Below are 14,510 nucleotides of genomic sequence, written 5' to 3'. Positions count from 1 at the left end.
TTAATACATTAGCAGTTAATTAACAGACAGAATTTATTAAATTAAAGTTTTGTTAGTTCAAATGGAAGAAAAGTGTTTTTGTATATAACTGAAGTGACCTGAAGCATGCCACCATTATAACACTAATGGTGAACTCTCGCGGGCACAATCTCTTGGCACTCTTTTTACCCCTGCTATTTTTTGTTATGACCATATTGTTTTTAAAATGGGATACTAGGCTGGATGTGATGAATGATGGTTAACCCTTTGTTAAGCTCAATGGACAGCATTTGTGGTGTATTGTTGATTACCACAAAACACTTTTTTGACTCGTCCCTCCTTTTCTTTCAAAAACGCAAAAATCTTGGTTCCAGTGATGCACTTACAATGGAAGTGAATGGGGCCAATTTCTGGAGTGTTTAAAGACAGAAATGTGAAGCTTATAATTTTATAAATGCACTTACATTAATTCTTCTGTTAAAACTTGTGTATTATTTGAGCTGTAAAGTTGTTTAAATCAACATTTTTGGGTTTTAGGGTTTATTGAAATTACATTCTCATGACAACGAAGTGGTAAAATTGTATATAACTTTACACAGAAAAGGTTAGTCAGTTTTATCACACTAAAATCATGTTATCACGCATATTGTTTACGTCTTGTTGCTATACTTTTTGAAGTGAGTATTTTAACATTTACGAATTGTCCCCCATTCGCTTCCAATGTAAGTGTCTCACTGGAACCCATATTTTTGGATGAGTCTAAATAAATTTTTGTGGTAATCAATATTATGTTAACAGTATAAAATATTCAAATATCCCAAAGAATAATGAAAGCTTACTATTAACTCCATGTCCTGAGCAACACAGCTCTAAATCCATCCCACAAGTGAGATTAATACATTTAGCCAAAAATTATTACGTTTGGCAACGTTTTACCATGCAGACCCAAAGTTGTAGTTTTTAATAATAAGTATATTAATATAGGATTATTTTATATTTTTTTATATTTAAGTTTAATTTCCGACATTTATATAATATGATACAATGCATATAATATTATATTTAATTGTATTATGATATCTATAGAATTATTATATTTTATATTATTGAATAAGAAGAAGGTGAGCTTTTGTTGTTGTTGCTGTTGTTGTAAAACTTCACTGGAGATCAAGGACCCTCTCAAAGAAAATGATCTCGAAAACATCGCGAGAGTTCACGAGAGTTCCGGTGTTGTGACGATGAACGTCCCTGCCAACATGGCGGTCAGCATCCGCGGCCGTCCGACCCGGAGTGTACGGATGAGAGGTAAGTTAACACCACCCACACGCCCACCACCATTCACCACCGACGCTTTTAATAAACCTTCGCTTGTGTGTTTTTCACTAAGTCTCGGTTAAAAGCTTACGGTGCCTTTATTGTGTGTTGGCTAGGTCGGAATGACAGCGGGGAGGAGAATGTGCCGCTGGATTTAACGCGAGGTGAGTCACCGTAAACATCATAATGCTCACTTTTACAATGTTGCTTCTTTAATATTCCAGTATAGATCAAATTCCACCCAAAATTCAGAAGACAGGGGCAGTCTTCCATTGCCTTTCGTAATTTCCATTCCTCTGTCTCTATCTCTGTGGCCTGCAGAGAAGAAAACAAGGGTGCAGGGGCGTAGAATACGCGGGGGATGTGGGGGACGTGTCGCCCTCACTTTCAATAAACCAAAGTTCGTCCCCTGCACTTTTTCATAGGGCAAATGTGTTTACGCTCTGTCTTTCATGCAGCAAATGTCTAAATGTGTACATACAACAGTTAAAATTCACTGGTCAATCATGTAATTAATTTAATAACAAATTTTAATCGGTTGAGAGCCTTAAAAATATATCTTATATATTTATTGTTGCCTTGCGCTAATTGTTCTGTCCCCCTCACTTTTGTAATGATTGCTACGCCGCTGCAAGGGTGAATGAGATGTTGGCGGAGATGGTGTCTCAAAATCAGTTGAGCTTCCTATATAGACAGCATTTTTGGACTATGATGCCTCCAAAATGTTGCCTAGCTAGGCAGCTGACTGGGGTTTGAGACACAGCTAGCAGCAGTTTGTGTTCTCTAGTGAACATCTGCATGTCAGCAGAATACCTGCAGCTTAGTGTCTAAAGCTTAAGGCCTTGCTCCCTAGTCAATCAATGCCTTAACAGACAGCTGAAGGAGCCTTGAAACCTTCCTACCCCCAGATACTGCCTTATAGGGTAGCATTGTGCAGGTGTTGGACAGCCTTAGCCTGTCTGATTCATCTAATCTGATTCTTTAATGATACAGAATATCTTTCCAGAACCTGATCTCTGTATTTGAGATGCCTCTTGAGTGATGGACTAAATACAGGCTTGAGTAGGGGAAGAGTGTAATTGCGATTGCAGAATATAGGGTATATATCACAAATGTGCTAACCGTACTCTGACACAATCTTCTGATTTCTGGTTTTATTTCTGATCTGCACAAGGGAAATTATTATTCGTGGTGTCTTTGGAGATGATAAACTTTGTGCTAGTGATATTGCCTACTTGTTTTGGATCTCATTTGGCTCGGATTTTAACTTTTTGGTTGGTGTTTTTTTTTTTACCCAGAACCTTCAGATAACATGCGAGAGATCCTTCAGAACATTGCCAAACCTCAGGGGGTTTCCAACATGAGGAAGCTCGGCCATCTGAACAACTTTGTTAAGGTAGTACAACTTTTATTAATGCTGGTTTGTCTTTCAGGGATAGTTTCCCCAAATAATAAAATTCACCCTCTTGTTGATCCAAACCCGGATGACTTTCTTTTCTGGGGCACAAAAGGAGATGTTGAGCAGAATGACATCCTCAGTCACCATTCACTTTCATTGTATGGGGGGCAAAATAAAATATGTTTTGTTGGGTGCATGTGTGGGGGTGGGGGGTTAAATTATCCCTTCAATGACGGGTCTACACTATGCTTGCATACGTTTTCATCAATGAGAGAAGTTCCGAATTAGGCCCAGATGGACTCTACAGACTTTACATTTTCTGCACTGAAAGGGGGGAAAAATCTTTAAACATCGTAAAATGTGTTAAAAAATAGCACTGTACTTTCATTTATAGCTGAAAACATAGGCAAGTTGGCCTAAATACTTACTAAACTAAAAATCAAGGGGGCAGGAATATGTGGAATTTTCCAGTTCTGTGGGCAAAGATTCCCTGTGTTCCAAACAGCATAAATGATGCTTTTGGAGGGAACTTTGAAGCGAGAACAATCGTGATAGCTATGCTGTAAGCTCGTTCCAAATAGAATTGAAAATAAACATGACTTAAAAATAAGTCATTCCGAGTAACTGTTATTGGTAAATGTTCAGTCTGCCTAGCAGGGCGGTACTAGGATGTGATCTTTGGGGGGGGGGCATTTTGGCCTTTAGGGTGGGCAATAGGTTCTCTCTTGGTCTGACCGGGACGGGTCCCCCTTGGTCGTTTTGCTGTCTTGACTGAGGGGGGCACAAGGAAAATCTAGGTGGGCAATGCCCCCTCTATAGGCGCATGAGTTGTCCTTCGAGAACCATTAACTGAACTGAAAGTCATGAAAATCCTTCAGTTCTGCTATTTAAAAAAAAAAATGGAACATGTTCTAGGTTCCCACCCCTAATCACTTTTGCTCATACTTAGAGTTAAAGGCCCATGTATACTTCTGCGTCAAACCTACTCCGTAGGCTATGCGTAGCTACTGTGGTTATGGTGTAATTTACAGCGTAGCATGATGAGCACCTCTTCAAAAATATAACTGCGTGACGCATTAATGCAGACCACAACAGCTGTGATTGGTGCACTTTGTAACCAGAGACCGCCCCCAGGATGATAACAACGATATCTGAGGTAGCATCACATTTGAACTAGATTATCTATGCATTATATCACATTGTATTAGGACTCGGGACCATTAAAGCAATTGTCTCAATCGGGAGCATCTGCTGTTTTTATGTTCTGTTTGTTTTTCATAAAGTTACAAGCGAAACGCGACAAAAGATATGTTTACAGCTTATAAACTCCACAAAAAAAATTCTCAGCTTTTACTTGATATTACCTAATATGTGAGTGGACTAATATGTGTTGTATTCAATTCGCAAACTTTCCGATATGCGCTATGATTTGACCGTATGTTTGACAGTATTGTGTACAGAAAATAATCATATTTAATAAGTTATAGGAATGGAACACCTCTAATTTGTCAGCAAATTAAAAAGCACCTGGTTAGAGTTGGTTATATTGCCTATATGTATTGCAGGGCTCAACGCTAAGGATTTTTTCTACTGGCCCGGTCGGGCCAGTGCTTCAGATTTTTACTGGCCCTGCCAAAATTTTCACTGGCCCCAACACAAAAATGATAAATAGCTGTTTTTACCGTCATGGCTTTAAAAATGTGTCCGAAGATAATTATTTTTGACATATATTATGTTTTTAAGACAATGTCCCCCCAAATTGAATCACATTTATAATTTGCAAGATATGATTTATGCCTTATGTAATCCCATATAAGCGCTTTACAGATATAAATTCATAAATACATCGTATTAACCTCAGCCGTCCTGCCAATTACACATGAGTTCTGTTGTGCAGATGTTGGGTTTTCGGTCACCCGTTTAGTCATGCAACTTTTGGCCATGTGTAGTGTATTCACACACAGGAGTTAAAGATGTGATTATTGTCTTAATGTAATAAACATATGAATCCCTGAGAAGAGACTTGCTACCAAATCGGTTGTGACGTGTAATATACATTAGGTAGATATTAGGCCTAATCTGTGAATTAACAATGTGTATATAACATGAAATCAGACAACCTAAATACCAACACTGACTGATGCACAAATACAAAAATACCTGTACGGTCCAGAAATGAGACATGTAACAGGTGTTTCATGAGGATGATATGAAGTAGACTGTTTCAAATATTCATCTTCACCCTGCAGCTGAACAGCTCTGATAATAATAGCCTAATAGCCATAGTGATCTTGCTTCTTTTCATATTAAATGGCATTATCATGTCGAATTAATGTTTACGTTTTGAAACATCACCTAATTAAATGTATACTTACATTTTGGATAGTGAGCAGCTCGTGATTTCCAGACACGTGTATAACTGGGGTTTAACAAAGTTTATTACATCTCATTCGGCGCTTCATCTCTAAAGGCGAATTAATGAGAGAAAATGTGTTTGTTTTTTTACAGTGGGAATAAAACTAGTGCTCTGTCCCTTGACAAGAGCACATGCATGTTAAACAGTCTACGCTGCACGGAGAGAGATGATGATGATGAGACATATGCACGGAGAGACATGGATTTTCAGTCCTATAGAAAGAAACTGTTGATTTCTTGTGTTCCAGTGTGTGGATTACTAATTTTTGGGAATGTCGCGCACTGTGAACACGGAATGTGCGGGGATACTTAAAGTGATGCACAAGATGTTAAATCCCACTACGAAATTCATTAAGTGGGTTTTTTTCCTGCTATTTTCTACACATTGGTAATAGCTGCTGCTAAGACACTTGGAAAAGAGCGAGGACAGTGCTAGGAGAGTGCGCTCGGCGTCTGCACGCGACTGTGCCTTGGCGCGTCCAGTATATTATGCATTTGCGCGTCTTTGCGAGATAAATATACTTGCGCTCGCTCCTCGGTTAGAAGACTTTGTTCGCTTCGTGTAATTTTTGTGCTCTTTCGCTTGTTGTTTGCTTGCACTAATGTTATAAATGCAGCACTGGCCCGATCCTGCAAGTGACAGTTCTAGCAACTGGCCTGAATCTCTCTCACACTGGCTCCGGGCCATCGGGCAGTCCTTATTGTCAAGCCCTGTATTGTAAAGTCTTTAAAAAGACACCCATTTAGTGTTCGCCAAGGGAGGTGTAGTTATTAATTGATTTGATGATTTCTTTTTCAGCACAGAACATCAAAAGTTTGCCAAAATATTTATTTATTATCATTTAAGCAACTCAACATCAAGCATATTCACATAAAATATGCAAAAGAATCTTATAGAAATTATATGATGTTTTTTACAGTCTCCTCTAAACAGATCTGTAACATGGTAAACAGCAGCAGGCAATGTCAGTGTGTGCGTGTTCTTGGGTTGTTTATCTCAGTGGGCGCTCTACTCTCACTTTCAGTTTCAGTCTGAGAAAGTTTGTGTGTGTGTGTTCCACTTGTGTGTAAGAGTTTTGTCTCAGTGGAACTGAGGTTAAAACTTGTGACCATTTGTAAATCATAGTGTGCAGTTTTACTTGAGTCGTTTACTCCATTATGCTGTTGTTTTTATTTTGGAACACCGAGATATTTTGAAGAATTTCCATGCCGGTCTTATCCATATAACTAAATATAATGTCCATGTCTAAGTGCCTAAAAGCACAAAACAAACTAAGAGTCATAAAACTAGTCCATACTACTTGTTTGCTATATTCCTAGTCTTCTGAAGCCATTTCATAGCTTTATGTGAGGAAAAAAACCTGAAATTTGAGAGTGAAGGATAACTTCTATTTCTCTCTGTTTCTCACACAAAGCTATGATATGGCTTGGAATATAGCATGCAAAACTTATGAACTACTTTAATTGTGCGTTTTAAGTGGTGTGTGTGCATAGATGGTGTGAATGTTCATGCATAAATTGTGTGTGTGTGTGTGTGTGTGTGTGTGTGTGTGTGTGTGTGTGTGTGTGTGTGTGTGTGTGTGTGTGTGTGTGTGTGTGTGTGTGTGTGTGTGGCCTTTTAAGGATGCTGATATAGAGGAGATCTAATCCTCTCAGAGTGTCACATGGCCTCCTCTAGCTGCCTGAGCTCTGATATCATCACAAACACACACATGCATACACAGCCTGTTAAGGTCATTACGCTCTGCAGTAACACACAGTCAAACATGTTTGGTAGGTATACTGCACTAATTTTAATCTTTGATCAGTTGTGTGGACGTGCCAGTCTGAAAGTTTGGTTCCGGGTTCATTCAGTTCATGTGTCTCATGGTTACCAGGTGATGCTATACTTCCTCGGTTATTTTTTTACAAAATATGTATTTAACTGTGCAGCTACTTTAACTACAGCACCCATAAAGGCCAAATATTAACCATAGTTTATATGTCAAGGAGTATTTTTTTCTAGCAAATGGAAAGGAAATTTTATAATGTTAAATTTATTAATGATACATTTGTGTCCCTCATATTTTTGTCGTAAACATCTTATAAAAGCTATACGGCACTCGAGTAAATTTGTGAATATAGTCACAGCTGAAGGTATTGCAGTCAATGTGTCTTACCTAACAATACACAGTGGCTATATTGTTAAAATACTTGGTGCAAGAATTGCGTTCAGTATTATTTTATTTAAATTTATTTAATTGTGTATATATTAGGGCTGTCAATCGATTTAAAATATTTTATAAAATCTATTAAATTCAATTATAATCGATAAAATTAATCACAAATTAATATTTACTTAGGCCCCCAAATAATGTTAATATTGGATATACTATTTAAAATAATTATATATAATTCAGATAATTAAAATACATTAAATCATATACATATATTGTGGCAACATACATTAAGACAAACAAAATATTTGATTATTTTATTTCCATATCATCGAACACAGTTCTATTATTGGCCAACTTCCCTCTGTGCTTTTGTTTAATTGTTGGTGTATGTACGCCTGCGTCAGGTGGACGCTTTTGGAGCGTCTTACTTTGGTTGCGTCATGTCTCACTGGTTTCCAGTGTCTGTAGTCGTAAGCGCTGTTAAGCTTGAATTGCTCCGATGGCAGGAACGTTACTTATTTTATGGAACTGACGGACAGGTCGAGAGCATGATTGATTACATAAATCTTTTGAATGCTGTATTTTTAATATAGTTAATTGCACTAAATTAACACTTCAAATTCACAGCCCTAATATATGCATATAATATCATAGTGCTGTTGTGTAACAGTGATTTTATTGCACCCTTTCACATCATGACTAACAACACCTTTACCATAGTAGAATCACTGTAACTCATAACCTTGAGTGGCATATTGCTATATGCATTGACCAGAGATTTGTAGGTTTATAAGTAAAGACAGTAGAAAGATGTGATGAATCATTTTCTCTCTCTTTTTTTTCTCTCAGCTCCTGAACAGTGTAGGTCACTGTGAAGAGAAATTAGGATTTACATTTGAGGAAATCATCATTTGGTAAGTGCTATGGTTGGGGAAACATTCAAATTTTCTGTATGTCGAATCAATGGGTCACTACCTGAAAAATAATGCTGGCTGTAGATTTGTGTCCTATAAAGTACAAAGATACATTGAATTTATATTTAAGATCATTACTTTTGTTATTTGTTGCTATCAATCTGTATAAAATAACATGACTGTAAATTCCATTCCTCTCATTTTTTTTTTTTTGTTGTCGTCTCAGTCTGCGTGTTGCGTTGCTGAATGAGGTTAAGGAGGTTCGGGCTGCAGGTTTGAGAGTACTTCGGTATCTGATTCGAGACTGCAGCATCCTCCAGAAAGTTCTTCAACTTCAGGTGGATTACCTGATCTCCAGGTGAGCTTGCACACCCACTTTGCATCTTCAGTAGGGATGGGGATCTTTAGGGATTTAACAATTCCAGTTCTGATTCTGATTCCTCTTAACGATTCCATGAACAATTCTTAGTAGTTTTGAGTAAGAAATATTTGGAAAGAAGAAATGCAATTCTTATTAGAATTACTGCCCTTAGCAGCTTGTTACCAGATGATGAGATAATGTCATCTTTTAACAAAACAGATTCTTGGAAATGATACGTTTACACAAACTTCTTAATTGAGATATTTTATTAATTCATCCATTTTTTTATGTAATACCATGAATTACACAACTCATGATGTGTATCTTACTACACATTGTCATATAAACAACCATCCAATAATTTATTCTGAATTCATAATTCATTTTGTTTCGATTGCATTTCAGTAAGTTTTTCATTCAATGAAAAGAATGACTCGAGAGTCATTCATTCGGGAATCAGACTACTGCTTCTTATTCAATAGTGGTGTTGCAGTGCGGCTGAATGGTAGCACAGAAAACACTGTCAGAGTATTTTAGCACAGTGTCTCGTCTGCATCGGTGGAAGAATGCACGTTCAAGAACAATAACGGGGGGCCTGGGTAGCTCAGCGAGTATTGACTCTGAATACCACCCCTGGAGTCACGAGTTCGAATCCAGGGTGTGCTGAGTGACTCCAGCCAGGTCTCCTAAGCAACCAAATTGGCCCAATTGCTAGAGTCACATGGGGTAAGCTCCTTGTGGTCATGATTAGTGGTTCTCGCTTTCAGTGGGGCGCGTGGTAAGTTGTGCGTGGATCACGGAGAGTAGTATGAGCCTCCACATGCTGTGAGTCTCCGTGGTGTCACGCACAACGAGCCACGTGATCAGATGCGCAGATTGACTGTCTCAGAAGTGGACGCAACTGAAACTTGTCCTCCGCCACCCGAATTGAGGTGAGTAACCGCGCCACCACGAGGACCTACTAAGTAGTGGGAATTGGGCATTCCAGATTGGAGAAAAGGGACAGTAACGGAACCAAAAGTCATAAATCATCCGGTTTTTGTCTTTTTCTAAATTGAACCAGTTCTGAACATTAACCTGTTCTTGGTTCCCAAGCCTAAATTAAGATGTACTTCAGTCTTCAGAATTAGCCTGTTTTTTTTTCTAGCAAGAAACTTAGGCTTTCCTACACACATCAGTCTGTTGTAAACACGGAGAAGGAATTGTGAATACTTCTGAAATCTACATAATAATAAGCAATGCTGCATTTTACTGTTTAGAATAATAAAGGAGTTTAAGGAATATTTACTGTACAGTGTGTCCTAACCAGGCGCAATACAACAAGTTTCCAGGGACAAACTATTTTTCTGTCAACACTGAATGCAAAACTTCTGCATGACCAATGAGATTTCACTATGGTCAGAGCTACCAAGTGCGACATCCCAGAAATAGAAACCAAGTTTTGACATCATGTTCTGTTACTTGCCACAGCTTGTTAGGACATGGTATTACTGAGAACTACTAAAAGGCTTCATGCCATTTTTTTAACTGAATGTGTTTGTTTTAAAAAAAATTGAACTTTTTAAATAGATTTGTTCAATTAAATATAGTTTGCTGTGGTATCTAGTATGAAATCGAGAACTGTGAAAGTTGCCTTGAATTGGGAGGACCCTGTTGTGTGTTTGTGTGTTGGTGTTTTATTCTCCACTAAAAAGCAGAAGATAAACAGTTTGTTGTCTGATATCTTGGATGTGCAGAAATCTCACATGCGTGATTTGGTGCTGTTCTTTAAATGCTGTAATGATTTGTGTTCAGGTGTATTGACATTCAGCAGAGTAATGAGGTGGAGAGAACTCAAGCCCTCAGACTGGTCAGGAAGGTACAACCTCCAACCTTACATTCATTTTCATTTCCTAATCTGCATATTTTGTCTGTGTTGACTAACTTTGATCTTTTTATGTTATCAATGTTTTTCTGATCAGATGATAACGGTGAATGCACAGCTCTTTCCCAGCTCCCTGACGAACTCCTTGATCGCAGTGGGCAACGACGGGCTCCAGGAGAGAGATCGTATGGTGCGATCCTGTATTGCCATCATATGTGAACTTGGTGAGACTTTTTCTTGATGCAAGACAAAAGCTGGTTCACCCTTAAAATAACTGACGATAGTTACAAGAAAACTGTTGAAACTTTGCATTAGCCACCTCTGTCACCGCTATTCTATATAGCTAATGTTAAGATTTGAATTCTGTGCAAGGACTAATGTTAAGATTTGGAGTCAAAAGTCCAACTGTGCAAATGAGTGTTTTCTTTTGCAGATATTTTGTATGTTGGTTTCAAAAACCTAGTTCAAATTCAAAACCCTCTTAAATTAGAATATTTTGTTAAATTCTACCCTCCAAAGTAAATTTTCACTATCATTATATTTTGGTTATAGCTCTTCATAAGCAAACCACACTGGCATACATTAATACAAGGGTCAACTTCAATAAATATAGATTTATACTGAAAGGTTTAAATATGTTCTTATGACTAAGGTATGTTCCAGGTCAGGTCGGGGTATGTTATTACTGATCATTTACAATATTTGTTGGCCAAAAGAATGTTTTGATGTTTTTGTTCGTTACCTTTTCTCCTTTCATTAATCATTTTGTGCCTCTTAAAGGTGCTGTAAGTATGGAAATGTATGCAAAAAACTTTACTACTTCCTGAAAGATATTAATGAAGTAAGTGTCCTGAGATATTTCACCTGTCTCTGTGACTGCTCTAGACTCTGTAAACAGCAAACAAAAATGTGACGGCGGACAATGACGCTTTCTGCCTGTCAATCACTTTGTGCGTTCTTATAGTATTGTAGTTGAAGTGAATTATTGAGGCTTTCTGCCATTTTTATGCCATGTTGCTAATAACAGTTGTCAGTTGAGGGCGCTATTTTGCTGCTGTTGTTTTTGACAACTGCTTGTGTCGGTCTAAAGCAATAAAGCTTATTTGGTATCATTGGAGTGCTGGGTTTTGGAAAGAGGGGGCGTGGCTAATCCAGCGGCTCTGCTTGGGGGAAATTCTAGAATGGCTAAAATTGTTTACAGCACCTTTAATTGTTTTACTTTTAAAATTGAGCTTAAAAGCCTTTAATTGGCTGTTTAATGCAGGAATAGATTTTTAAAAAAGAGGTGTACATGAAAATGTGTGGTCTTCTCTATTTTTATTTGCTCAGTATACTCTGTGAGCTGCTCTCTAATGAAGAGGGTGTTTATGGTTGGAATCTCTGTTGTCTTACAGCGTTGAGGAACCCAGAGGTGGTGGCGCAGCGGGGGGGTCTGAGCACCATCCTGAAGAATGTCATCGACTGTCAGCTGAGCCGCATCAACGAGGCCCTGGTCACAACCATACTGCACCTGCTCAATCACCCCCATACACGCCAGTATATGCGTGCTGATGTCGAACTAGAGGTACACACTAGTGCCCGACCGATATATCGGTCAGACGATATTATCGGCCGATATTAGCCTTTCACCGATATATCGGTATCGGCGTATATTTTACCGATATGCGCCGATATGTTGGGCTTCAAATGGCCTGCTGTGAGCAATGTTCCCAGTACCATGCATGATTCATAGGTATCTGTTTTCTGTGTGGACTATGATTGTTTTGTGCAACAGAAGGTTATAGTTATCTAGCCTATTTATTTGTTGAATATTTGTCTGTTACGTTATTGAAGTGCTCTGCTTATAGTCCATTAAAGTTATTGTATTTGTTAACCAAGTGGACAAAAGTGTCAGTGAAGAGCATGCTTGAGATGAAATATGAGAGAAGTGATGTTTGAAGAAAACAAACATTGGGGTAAATATAACATCTAAGCAGAGTATTTTTAGTGGGCGTCATTTCTATTCAAGCTTTAATTTTGCCAAATTGTGCAAAAAGTGTGAAAATTGTGTGTATTTGGGACAATAGGTAATTTGCACATCCCTAGCAGGTACACACTATATTAATATATTATCTGATAGCCGTATGTTCTTGTTTTGTTTTTTTCCAGCAAATCCTTGCACCTTACACAGACTTTCACTACAGACACAACCCTGAAACAGCAGAGGCACAAATCAAGTGAGTAGTGTGTGCTTTTCAATTTGACTTTGACTTGGAATTGTTCTCCTGAGATGAAAATTCTGTCATTTACCCTTTGCTTATGTTGTTCCAAACCTGCATGACTTTCTTTCTTCTATGGAACAATAAGAGAGATGATGGGCAGAATGTTAGCCTCACTATAGTTGTATAGAAAAAAGATCAACAATAAAAGTGAACCATGACTGAAGCTAATATTATGCCTAACATCTCTCTTATTGTTCCATAGAAGAAAGTAAGTCAGACAGATTCGGAACAACATGAGGGCGAGTAAATGATGACAGAATTGAATTTTTTTGGTGAACTATCACTTGTACTATTTCCTTATGCTTGCAGTATATTTTAATATATGTGAATTTTCAAGAGTAACTGTTTTCTGATTGGTTCTGTTACACAGAGAGGACAGAGAAGCTCGTTTTTTAGCCAGTAAAATGGCCATTGTGGCAGCGTTTCGCTCTTGGTCAGGTATGTGAGTCACTGAACTTTTCTTCAGATACTGTAGTAGAAAACAGGAACTGGAGTGCAGGGCACTTCCTCCTCTCATCCTTCTCTTCTGCTTTTGTTTTGTTTTTTTCTTCTGCAGGTATCATAAACCTTTGTAAAGCTGGCAACTCGGGGGTTCAGTCTCTGATTGGTCTACTCTGTATACCAAACATGGAAGTCAGGGTGAGTCTTTAATGCTTGTGTTTATTTAGACCGGGGCTACTCAACTTCAGAAAGCTCAGGGGCCATAAAGCTGGGTCCCTATAGCCTCGAGGGCCACACGCTTCGTTTTTCTAAGAATTTATTTTATAATTATAATTATAAAATATTTGTTGTGTGTGTGTGTAATTCATTTTTATAGTAAACATTTCTTATAGTAATAATTAAATAATTTTACAGTAATTATTTCATACATTATATAGCCTATAAATTAGGGCTGCATGGATTTTCAGATTTTTTTCGATTAATTTGAATTTGCGTTTTGACACGTTTTTTTTTTTTTTTTTAATCATCGAGAAATCGAGATTTTGCATAACAGCATTGCAAATGCTAGTGTTAGATACGTTGTAAATCCACCAAATGCTTGTCTTAATGCTGCTCCCGCTCTGATCAGATGAATGTGACAGTTTAACAGCACAGAGACTGATATAAAAGACAGCGGTAATATTGTAGCTCAGCTTCGTGCATCATGCAGGTATACACAGGCTTAAGACCATAACTGGCCTCGGCGTGCACGTTGATGAACGTCTCCTTTCTTTGACCCATAAAAAAGTTTTAAATACTATCAAATAATTTGGATAGGCTATATTTGGGAGAATCAAACATCTACCGCTCCATTTACCATGATGATTCAGATAGATCGCTAATTATTGCTTTTTTTGTGACGTGCTTCAAGTGTACTGCATCTATAGCCAACATTGGCAAGCGATCATTCTGACAAATTTTGTGAGTTGTAATGATAAATTATTTCATATTGCTGCGCTGCTCAGCGTTAACCGCTAGAGAGCGCATCTCTATCTGCAGGGGTTTATGAATATACACACAAATTGTTTGATATACAATGAGTACTTTATAGATAAACTTGATAATGTATAGATATTGATGTCTAGATAACTCTAGATATATTTGTTTTTGATCAAATGAATACCTACACTGGCTAAGAAGTATTTTGAAGTTTTCTTATTTGATTCTGTTATTTTTGAACATCTGGGATTATTAGATTTTAATTTAATTTACATTTACACTATGTTGACAACATCCCCCTGTGGTGCACTTTTTTGTGCATTTTTCTTACACCTTTGTTTCCTGTAATGAAAAGAAGTTGGATTTCTCTAACCAGGTTGCTTTGCATTATAATAAAGTACATGCCATTTGAATCATGTTGAGTA

At 37.7% G+C, this 14,510-nt stretch overlaps 1 protein-coding gene across 1 annotated transcript in view; it reads left to right on the top strand.

Moving 5' to 3' along the window:
* Positions 1–1,224: 1,224 nt before the first annotated feature.
* The window catches only part of rictora (RPTOR independent companion of MTOR, complex 2 a), a 52,572-nt gene continuing 39,286 nt past the window's right edge, over positions 1,225–14,510 (top strand). Inside the window, exons 1-11 of the mRNA XM_051679545.1 lie at positions 1,225–1,284; positions 1,410–1,457; positions 2,592–2,689; positions 8,116–8,180; positions 8,407–8,538; positions 10,336–10,399; positions 10,503–10,629; positions 11,800–11,969; positions 12,554–12,621; positions 13,037–13,104; positions 13,223–13,305. Coding sequence (XP_051535505.1) covers positions 1,236–1,284; positions 1,410–1,457; positions 2,592–2,689; positions 8,116–8,180; positions 8,407–8,538; positions 10,336–10,399; positions 10,503–10,629; positions 11,800–11,969; positions 12,554–12,621; positions 13,037–13,104; positions 13,223–13,305 — 972 coding nt within the window. The 5' untranslated portion in view covers positions 1,225–1,235. The remainder of the gene's footprint in view (positions 1,285–1,409; positions 1,458–2,591; positions 2,690–8,115; positions 8,181–8,406; positions 8,539–10,335; positions 10,400–10,502; positions 10,630–11,799; positions 11,970–12,553; positions 12,622–13,036; positions 13,105–13,222; positions 13,306–14,510) is intronic.

The sequence above is a fragment of the Myxocyprinus asiaticus genome, chromosome 3 (assembly GCF_019703515.2).
Source record: "Myxocyprinus asiaticus isolate MX2 ecotype Aquarium Trade chromosome 3, UBuf_Myxa_2, whole genome shotgun sequence".
NCBI lineage: Eukaryota > Metazoa > Chordata > Actinopteri > Cypriniformes > Catostomidae > Myxocyprinus > Myxocyprinus asiaticus.
This window is presented reverse-complemented; position numbering and strand designations above follow the sequence as displayed.